The sequence below is a fragment of the Diplotaxodon limnothrissa genome, linkage group LG6 (genome assembly GCF_057381915.1).
Source record: "Diplotaxodon limnothrissa isolate DT_005_m linkage group LG6, D_limnothrissa_male_GT1.1, whole genome shotgun sequence".
NCBI lineage: Eukaryota > Metazoa > Chordata > Actinopteri > Cichliformes > Cichlidae > Diplotaxodon > Diplotaxodon limnothrissa.
The window spans coordinates 36,149,150-36,159,728 of NC_140601.1; the positions used below are offsets into that span (position 1 = coordinate 36,149,150).

Genomic DNA, 10,579 nt, shown 5'->3' on the forward strand with positions numbered 1-10,579 from the left:
TTTGTTTCCCAGTATGTGTAATACGCTTCATCCTATATATTGTCAGTTAACAATGAGTGTGTTTTCCTCCCTCTTCTTTCGTTTCCTTGGTGTCATTCGTTTATTTATACGGGTGTTTCTGATGATTAACAGGTCGTGCTGTTGTTGGGCCATGGCGTCTGTTTAAAGGCATTCGTGGCCTCGTTAGAAAATCTTGTAAATGAGATGACATTACAACGTGGAGTAAGGAAGAACCCGGAGATTAAGGGGCGGGCAGGAGAACAAAAAGAGAGGGGCTAATAACACACACAGAGAGGGGGGTGAGAGAGAGAGAGAGTCTCGCGCGGAGAGACAGTGGACAGAAACGTGACTAGGCAGCCTAAGAGCTGTTATGCAACTGCTGACCTACTAACACATATTTCTAGAAAGGGAACCGGAGAAACTGGAGCAAAGTGTCCTGCAGCGCACAACACACGGGCAGTCCGAGCCAAAAGACAGAAAGGACATCCAGCCGACCCACTGACTCAACGACAGCTGACCCGAGCAGCGACAGGAAAAGGAGAAGAAAGTTTTTTTTTCTCAGTCGGGAGGTTTCTTCTAAAGGGACACGGGAAGGAGGAAACGGGAGCGAGACAGCTTTTGTGTCGGGGAAGCCTGAATGTTTTCGTCCCTCTCCTGCGTGGAAAGGTAGGTTATAACTGAGCGGCTGGCTGCCGTGTGCTGTTTCTATCTGCCTATTTGCATGTTTTTTTTAATCATTCTGTGCGGGTAGATACGTCTCTGGGTGTGTGTGAGTGTGTTTTGAGGCGAGGACGTGATGCTCATGGCCGGTTATTGTTCACATGGCGACTCTCGGCTGCGCCGGCAGATCCCGCGTCCCTCCGTGACTTTCAGCCGTATGCGGCTCTTTTTGTGTCACGTAAAACACGCAGCTCACCGGGCAAGTGTGATACTTCAGTTGGCGTTTTGTTGCCTTTTTTGTTTCTTTGATGCTTTTACGAAACACCGAGTCCGCTTGGTAAAAACGTGGTTGGCCGTATCGCCGCACACTATGAGGTCAATGTCAAAGCGATGTAATTTCCTCTCATGGTGGTGTTTTCCAGGGAGCACGGGGCTGCTGCTGCTCGGCTCGGACTGTGCTGTGCGATCAATACACCGTATTAGCTCCTGCACGTGGCATATTGGCATGATATTTTTATGTAGGTCATTGGATCAGTTCAGTTACCCAGATATTGGCAGCCCAGCTAATGCAAAGGCTGGGATTAACGCATGGCTGTTTTGAGGTTATGAATTAATTTGAAGGTCTATCACAGACATCTGTGGGAATCTCATGTCAGAGTAAATGATAAAAGGAAAAAAAATCATATTTTTTAAACGAGTTTTGGACAAATGGTTTGCAGATAGGGTGTGTGTAAACATATGTTAGGGCTTTTTCTCCGTTGAGAAAGATTACTTGGTTGGGTTTTGGGGATTTATTAAATAAATGGTCACATGCAAAGGGGGAAATGTCTGATTTCTATTCAAAGTGGGCCACTGGGCGATTTTTTTTTTTTTTTTTTTTTACTCATAAGGTGCGTTAAGTAAAGCACAGAGCTTTGCTTTGAGGGAGTTGGAGGCTATGACATAACCAGCACACAGCAGGGAAAAGCAATAAATAGCAGCTCCCTCCTGGGACAGAGACGCTTTGTAATTGATTCTCGTTCCCACCCTGCACTTTTCCCCTGTCATTTATATCTACATTAACAACAAAATTCTTGTATCTAAAGAAGGCATTTAGCCAGAAAAGCTGCTATCAGTGATGTAACCCAGCTACTCAGTGTCTGCGAGCTATTTTTAACTTGCTTAGTCTTTTTTCTTTTTTCTACACCACAAAGGAAGCACCGAGCAGAAAAAGCAGAAGGCTGAACCAGATATAACACTGTTTTCTTTTATTTTTGTGTCTCAAACAAGATTCCAGTGAGGGCTTAGGGAGACCGTTTGTAAAGTTAGAATAACAAGTGAGCATTCAGGATGTGATGCAATGTGTGGAAACCCCTGTCTGGCAAAAGCAGGCACAGTTTTGGTTAGTCCACCTACTGCCAGCTGGTCTGGTTTCAGAGCCACTGCTCTCTGTCCCGACCAGCTTTCTGAATATAGGTCAGACTTGTATCTGGGTGAGGAGACATGAGGTTTAACAGGGCAAGCGGTGGACTACTTTGGCTGCTCTGTCTGTTGCTCTGAGGAATACAGGAACACAGATGGCAGAAGACTTATCTAAGTTCAGCTATTTCCATGGTTTTGGCAACTTTTATTTTTTTACTTTGCAAATCTGCACCACACTTATCTGGTGAATGTAAGTAACAAAAACTTTTGACACATACTTTAATGCAAATCAGATTTGACTAAAAAGAAAAAAGGCTCTTGAAAGGCTATTAAAATGCATATGAATAAAGAATTTTCACAGATAAGTGAATCGAGAATAATTTGTTGTCTTTAGCCCACAGTTCAAAGTTTCATTTAGTCACTTGTTACTTTGGGTACTTGCTAAATGACACGTAGTCGTATATATGTCCCCGTAGCTGACCTGGAATGTCTGGATTCCCGTCTCTTAGTTTTGTTTAACACAAAGCCGCAGGGCAAAATGGTTCCTAGCTGGGGCCCCTCCACGTGTGTGGTGTTGGATCATTTAAAAGATGGGGGAGAGGAAGAGGACGGCATGTGTTTTACTCACGCTTGCCTCAGAGGGGTCAGAGGTGAAGCATTCTTCCTGGAGCGGCAAGTGTCTGGGAACTACTTCAAAGTTGTGTCTCAGTGAAAAACACGGAAACAATCCGTACAGTAGCTGGAGTGAATAATTCTTCTTAATGGGGAAATTAGCTTCTGCAGAAAAAGCCAGTTAGATTATACCACGCTGAGTATCCCTTTATTTTCTAGCATTAGTCTTGGGTAAGAGAGATTGGAAGACATTCAGAGACTTTAACCTGTAGCTCCTGCTTCTGTGTATTACGCATGTATTACACAAGCTTTTCTCTGTAGCAAGAGAAATTCAGAGCACGTACACTACGAGCAACAACAGCAGCCCCTCCCCTTGCAGTCCTAAGAGAGAACCTGTTATATGTGAATTTGGCTGCAGAGATGGGTGTGTGCTCTGACGTCAGTGCTGTATCGCTCACTATCAATTTTGCTGCCGATTCTTATTGTTGTGTGCAGCAAAAGGCGTAGCAACGTTTCTGGAGCGGACAGGAATTAATGTTGCGTGAAAATCACCGAGGCTTTCGTAATATGATTTTTAGGCACATGACGTATTCAAGTGGGTCTCTTTTTTTTTTTTTTGCTCCCGCTGCAGATTCTGTAAAATTCCTCTCATGTCCCCCCCCCCCCCCCCCCCCTCCTTTAGAAAAAAAAAAAGAAATCTCTCTCTGCTTCTGCGTCTCACTCCCTCACCTTTCTGTTGCTCTATTTTTAGAGTGCACTCTAATACTCTCTTTCCAGAGCTCTTTCCCTCTCCTGCCCTCCCTTCGTTGCAGTCCCACTGACCTATTTTATGGCGCACCGTCAAAGACAGGAGGGGTGTTTACCGCTTAGCGTCGTTTCTAGGTCACTGGGACAACATAGACGTATGTGAGCTTCCTTCCCACCCTCCTTTGTCTCGCACCACCCTCGCACCACCACCTCACACACACACACACTCTTCCTGCATGTCTTTACAAAGATTTTTCAGGATTGGAAAGGGGTGGGTGGGGAGGGGTCATCCTACGTGTTTCCACATCTGTTGCTATTCGTATTCAAAGCGCTTATGGTCCAGTGGGGCTTTACACAAGTTTTTTGAGAAGAAGCAGCCAACAAGACAAAGCCAACTCAATTATAAGACCAGCCTGCAGCATATCTACAATAGACCTTGCCCCTGAGTTACAACATAACACATGATTAAATAAATGGTTAGTTATTCAGGGCAGCTTTCAAGCTGTTCCAAGGTCACAATGTGGGGTTTTTTTTTTTTTTTAAAGTGAGATTATGTAACAGGGTGACTGACTCGCAGTGAAGAAGAAGAAATGCAGTCACCGGTCGGGAGAAGAGATCACTAGATTAGATAGTTATGCAGCACTGTCTTGTTGGTACAAAATGAGTGGTTTGTTATAGGAAAACAAAAAAACACAATAGCAGAGGTAGATATGAACTTGTCTTGTTCGTGAGAGCTTTTGTTCTCCTCTCATTGACTTCGGTCCATCGTTTACATAACAGGAACAGTCTGTTTCTTTTGGTTTTTGTCTCATTTAAGGCTTCGCTGCACTGAAAGAGCACAAGGCGAATATCGAAGCAAAACCGGATCTGCTTTCTGTTTTGTTTTTTAAATTCTGTGCTACGTCTTATTTTTACTAACAGAAGGACTCAAATAGGACGGGCAGCGATAATAAATCTGTAAATCTACATAATAAAAACGTAATCAGTAGAATTGCAGTAATCAAGTCACAAAGCAGAGAATATTCAGCGGGGATTCCTGCGCTCCTAATGATAGAAGAAGGTCATGTTTGTGCGCTGTTTAATTCCGTTATTGCAAATGAAAAGCGACACCAGAGCCATTGTTGCCCACAGGCACAGTGACCTAGATTATTGCATTTGCTCAGTGTGTGTGCGTGTGTGTCGTAAAAAGGATGTTTTTATGTTTGTAAAGGACTTCAGGGCCCTGTGTAATGACGTGTTCTTAATTAATGCATATCATCTGTGTAATCCAATGGAGTGAGTGAGGCAAAGAAAAATAAGGGCAGATCTAGTTATTACATAACACACCACGACTGTCAACATCCGCCTGCGCTGTGTTTGCCATTGTTTTTAACTTTGCAAGACAGGTCGGGTGGGCAAGGCTTCCTGTTGATAAGATGTTGACACCGCACAAGGAAGTTCAGCGGCTTGTGGTGTTGAGTAAATTCAGTCAGTGAGATGAACTACCAGAGAAGCTGTGGCAAAAGACAAACCCCTTTTTGCCCTTTTCCCCATATTTTAGAAAATGAAATCTATAAGTAGAAACCATAAATGCACAGTTTGTGTTGTCATTTTACAACTACGGTAAAGCCGAATCAGTGTGCAGATCACATTTGTATCCTTCCCCCTCTAGCTTTTTATCTGTCAGTCTCTGCAGAGCTGGCAGCAGGTCAGCCTGCCTCGGCTCTAGTTATGTGATGGAGCTCCGTCTTACACAAGAGCTCTGCAGCAAGAGCACATACACATGTTTATTCCCAGACTCAGCCCTGAGTGTGTGTGTGTGTGTGTGTGTGTGTGTGTGTGTGTGTGTGTGTGTGTGTGTGTGTGTGTGTGTGTGTGGCTACCCAGACTCTGCAACCAGCTTCATTTTCTTTCTGAAGTCAGTCAAACACAGACAAGACAGAAAAACACTGTCTAAACCCTCGGGGGTTATGTCATAGTTTTTTCTGTGCTGGCTGAATTGAACTGAATAGACGGTGTGTTGATCTCAACCCTTAGACCAAAAGCACCCAGAGTAAAGCTTTGTACTACAGTTAATACATATAACCTGAACTGACTTGCATGTAAATACATGTCACAATGAACTGGAGTAATTTTACAGCTAATCTAACTCCCTCTCTGCTTCTGTTCCCCTCCCTTCCTCTGTCACTGTTTCAGTAACCCATTTAGTGGTCGACTAACGGCGGCGTTGAAGCTGGATCCTTAAAGAACCCAAAAGTAGACAGACCGACCTACATCCCATGTAAGACACCGAAAGAAGCGGGTCTGACAGACATCACAGCTCTGCTGAAGATCGAGGAAGACACTGATAAACTCAAAGTCACCCCAAACGAACCTCCAGAGACTACTTTGAACTACTTGCCAAGACAGCTGGAAAACCGTTTGCACAAAATACAGTTTCTTGTTTTAGTTTTCTTGCTCAGAACACTACTTCAATGTCTGAGGTTTTTGTGGAGTTCCACCTCTTTTTAATCTTCCTGGCTAATTTAGACACTTGAACATTTTGATATTATAATTTAAGTAACAGAAATCAATGAGGCTTTCGTTTCGAGGAGCACAAATACCTCATCCAGAAGTTTTCGCTGAACCTGCGACATAGGTCAGACGTCTTAGTAACAAAGCAGAAGGCTCATATAGTTTTACATTTTTTCCCTACTCCCCCTTTGCCCTTTGCTAGAGTGATACTCTAGCACCCTGCGGGGAAGAAAACATGGAAAGTCTCAGTATACACCTCCCATCCACCAGCAATAACAATGACGAGGAGGGTGACAGTTTTTCCCCGTACAATGGGAGCCTGCCATCCCCTTCTCCCGAAGGATCGGCACGCATTAGCCGCCAGTCTAAAGGTAGCAAGCCTACCGTCACCTCCCGTCGCAAGAGAGAGTTCATTTCTGATGAGAAGAAAGATGCTTGCTATTGGGAAAAACGGAGAAAGAACAACGAAGCAGCCAAGCGCTCAAGAGAAAAGCGTCGCCTCAATGACATGGTGTTGGAAAACCGAGTGATGGCACTGAATGAGGAGAATGTTCGTCTCAAGACGGAGCTCCTTCAGCTCAAGTTGCGCTTTGGCCTCATCAGCACAGCCTCCTACATGGAGAAAAGTCAGCAAATCTCCAACAGCGCCGCTGATGGAAACACTGGCGGCAATGGGAGCAGCACCAACGGCACCCCGAATGGTAACGCATACCTTTCGAGCAGCGGCTACTCCAGCGCATCCCAGGTGATGCTGAATTCAGACTCGTCAGAAGCTGAACAGTCGAGTCTCGGCGAGCGCCACTCCACGCTCCCCAAATATTCCCCCCGTGGCTCCGTGTCTGACATGTCTGACAGCTCTTCCAGCCCTGAACCCATGAGCTACAACATAAAGAAGGAGCCCACAAGCATGGAGATGGCTGGTCTGGAAAACAACATGATTCCCAGTGGGATCACTAATGGGATCCCCATTGGAATGCAGAATGGGGCTTACCATGGCAGCCACAGTGCTCTGGTTTCTCCTCACCAGCAAAGCCCCCCATTGGCTGAAAATGTCATGGACTTCCAGCATCATCATCAACAGCAACAGCAGCAGTGCCACATGGAGATCTCCAACCCCGCTCCTCAGGCCACCTCAGCTCAAAGGAGCGTCATTTTGTATCGCTCCAGCAGTGGCTGTTATCCCATGGAGAGCCAGAGGTCTGAGGAGCAGCAGTCCCAGCAGAGCAGAGCTCCTCAACATTGTCAGGACATGCTGACTTCCAAGTTCTCCGACTGCTCGATGACCATCACAGAGGTCGCTGAGAAGCTGGAGAGAACGAAGACCTTGGACTCTCCACAGTATGAGTACACCAACGGTCACTCTGAGTCAATAGAGGAACTGCAGCAAAGGTATAATCAGCAGCATGACAACCACAGTCTTCAGCACACTAAAAACCACCAGAACCCCTTCGCCCCTGATCTGATCCACAACAACGAGGAGCGGAGGTCCTCCTTCATACAGCACAATGGTTACCTCAACACACTGGATGAAGAGCCCCCGGTGCTCACCTATGAGGGAGGTCCCCAAGCTGATGGTTTCTATCAGGAGAACTCCTCTGCTAAAGACACTTGTTCAAGTGACGGAGACCCTCGTAGCTCTGATAAGGAGGGCTCCACAGATGATGAATCCCCCTCCTCATCCTCCTCAGATATCAGCAGCTACCACCAGAAGATTGAGGGAATTGGTGGTTTGTACGGTGAGTGCCAAGCCGAGGTCAAAGGCACTGCCCTTCCCCACAAGCTCCGCCTCAAGTACAGAGCTCTGTCCAATGGGGCATCGAGAGCACAGGTGGAGGGACTGGTCAGGACCTCGATGTCCCCTTCTCCCACTTTGCCTCAGCATCCTTACCTAGCTCTGTCCAGCAACCCTCACAGTGGCAATGGCAACGGGGAGAGCAAAGATGCTGAGAATGAGCCAGAGTATGTGGAAGACATCAAGTGTCAGGTGAATGAGAGGCCAGAGGCTAAAAATGAGGGAGGTAAAAGGGGATCCAGCGGTGGGAGCGGTGGGCGCAATAAGAGGCGAGATTAAGGACAAATAGGAGCAGCTGTCGTCTGCGGTGGACAGACAAAAAAGAACTGTCACTCACATTGGCACCTTGCGAGGTATAAAAGAAGCCAGTGATCAGTGTGAGATGTAGTTAGGATGTGATTTCACCACCAAGTTTCACTGTGTCACCTGTACCCCTTCCTGTACTCTCTCCTACCTCCCGCCTATCCCTCCAGGTAGATTAACGAGGGATGTGACAGAATGAAACTCTTCAGAGCTGGAGTTTGGGATATTTCCCTCATGGAAAATTCAAACATTATTCAATTATTCATTATTGTAAACTGCCTTAGTGGCTGGCCAGTGTTTATTGTGGCATTATGGGAACATTCCTTTAACCAAAGACACACATCCTTCCTTTAACATCTCCCCTTTTGGCAAAGAGTTACATTCTTCCTCCCTCTCGTCCCTCTTCTTCCTCTCCATTCTCTGAACGATCTGCACACAAGTCCTCTTCACTATTGAAGCACTTAGATTGTATATTACTGTGACATATAAATTTGCATATATGGAATATATATTTTAAGAAGAAAACTGTGGCAAAAACAATAAAAATTAAAGCATTGGGATGTGGAAGTCGTAGACTTTAAAGCGATCAGCTTGTTTGTTGTTTCGAGACACCTTGTACAGTCCTTTTTTGTTTAAAAAAAAAACAAAACGCCTCAAAGTTTCTCTTTTACTAAAAGTATGAGCCACAACTTGTAAAAAAAAAAAAAAAAAAATCAAATAAGTGAGGTACCCTTCTTTTTTTAAAAGTTTGAGTTCAGATCGGGGTCCTTATTTAGAGGATCTGACCTCTTTGACACTCAAAGTTGTCAAAACAAGCGAAGGCCAGTTACTCGCATATCAGTCCAGGCTATGCAGTCACACTTTCCTGTTGGCAAGCACAAGGTGAACCTTGTTTGCCGGCCATCCAACAGAAATCAATACGTCTTCATTTCAAGACAAAAATCGTCTGTCCAGTAAATGAAATGGCTCTCCAGTCACAACCAGCAAAGCTGCTCTCTCTCTTCATAAGGTGCCTCTTTATTGTGTTGTTCCTTGTCCCCACGTTGGCAGCGTCTTAACGATCCCGCTCACCTCCGCACTGAGTTTTAGCAACTGTAGCTGCAGTAGATCATAAAGTATGTACAAGTTTAACTGTTTCACTTCCTGGTGCCTGCCTCTGGCCACTATGTATAAATGTAAAGTTGTCTATCTCTTGTATACTGCTGTCATTATTTTATTATTGTTTTATTAATATTATTTTCTGTTGTATTCGGTTATTCTTTTCGCTGTTATGTGTATTTTTCTGTCATTCACTTGTGTCATTTTTGCTCTAAACTCTTTCTGGTTGTGCTGTGTATTTATTCATGCTACCCTTTGCCCCAGTTACCGTTTGTACTCTGTGTTATTGTATAACCTTTGCTGAAAAGCTTTTTCAGAAGAGAAAAAAAAATGAATAAAGCTTGGCCAGAAGTGATTATGTAATGCTATACTTCACGTGGATATGCAAATGGTTAGAAAAAAACACTCATTTTCGATTGTGAAAGATTCAAAATGGGGGGGAAAAAAAATAAAATGTTGTTGAATTTATATACGTCTCTTTTGGATTTTTTTGGAGTTCTTATGAAATTTGACAGGAAATTATCCAGACAAGGAGAAATCCAACTAGCTGATTCACAGCACTCAGATGGTCACTTCCCAGTCTGCCAGCTCGGTGTGGAACCACTTCAACACGTCATCACTTCATACTGTCGACTGGCAAACATTTACTGACTGTGGCACATCAGTACAGCAGGGCATCTGTTGGCTAACCCAGATCTCGGTCTGAATATTCATGTGATATATTTATACCGACAGGTACAAACTAAACATGACTGCGATGGAAACCAAAAATATCACCTTTCAAAGTCACACCTGCTCCCAGAGAGTATTTTATTCAGCAGATCAAATATAACAATATAACAATAAAATCAAACTTGTTGCTTTAATTAATTTCATTTAAAGACCTGTTAGGAAATAAAGCTGACAAGGAATACAGTGTCAGTGCAATTACAGTTTGTATGCAACAACTAATAGGAGGTAACATTTAACCAAAACTAGGCAATAGTCTTGAAGAGATTTAGTAAAGCTATACCTAGAAATATCTTATGTTCTGCAACCTCAGTTAATTTTAAGCTTTTTAGCTCAGTGGTTTTGGTTTTAGGGACTAAATGTTTGAGGTTTTTGCCCATTTATTGGTCCCATTTACATGGAGGTTGCTGTTTTTACGTCATGTGTGCCACAGGAAAGACGAAACTTGCAAGTAGCTTTTGAGCACTATGGAGCATTTAGCGGCACTTTTGCCAAGAATTTACCACAAAAACAATCCTAAAAAGAGAATTGCAGGTAATATTGCAAAGAACACAGGTCAAATTGATGATGCTATTGTATATGTAAATAGGTACTGGTTAGCAAGTATGTGTCACCAGCACAGCCTTGCCTCACTTGATGGATTGAACCAAAAGTCAGACTTTTTACAGATACTCAGCTGAAATTAATTTTCATACTGCACATTAAGTTGTGTTTCATCAGAAAATCAAAGTTGAGGTTGTGATA

General features: G+C 44.0%; 1 protein-coding gene across 2 annotated transcripts; it reads left to right on the plus strand.

Annotated features, from left to right (window-relative positions):
* The first annotated feature begins 315 nt into the window (after positions 1–315).
* Positions 316–9,540, plus strand: nfil3-5 (nuclear factor, interleukin 3 regulated, member 5). 2 transcript variants are annotated; one of them, XM_085355142.1, is made up of 2 exons: positions 316–666; positions 5,596–9,540. In XM_085355142.1, exon 2 carries the CDS (start codon positions 6,149–6,151, stop codon positions 7,982–7,984), a length of 1,836 nt encoding a protein of 611 aa, XP_085211268.1. In that variant the 5' UTR covers positions 316–666; positions 5,596–6,148; the 3' UTR covers positions 7,985–9,540. The 2 variants fall into 2 exon arrangements, with proteins under 2 accessions (XP_085211268.1, XP_085211269.1); XM_085355143.1 differs by lacking the exon at positions 316–666 and adding an exon at positions 673–2,311.
* Positions 9,541–10,579: the final 1,039 nt, after the last annotated feature.

Coding starts and splice junctions, on each gene's coding strand:
- nfil3-5 (XM_085355142.1), top strand. CDS start 6,149: ATGGAAAGTCTCAGTATACACCTCCCATCCACCAGCAATAACAATGAC.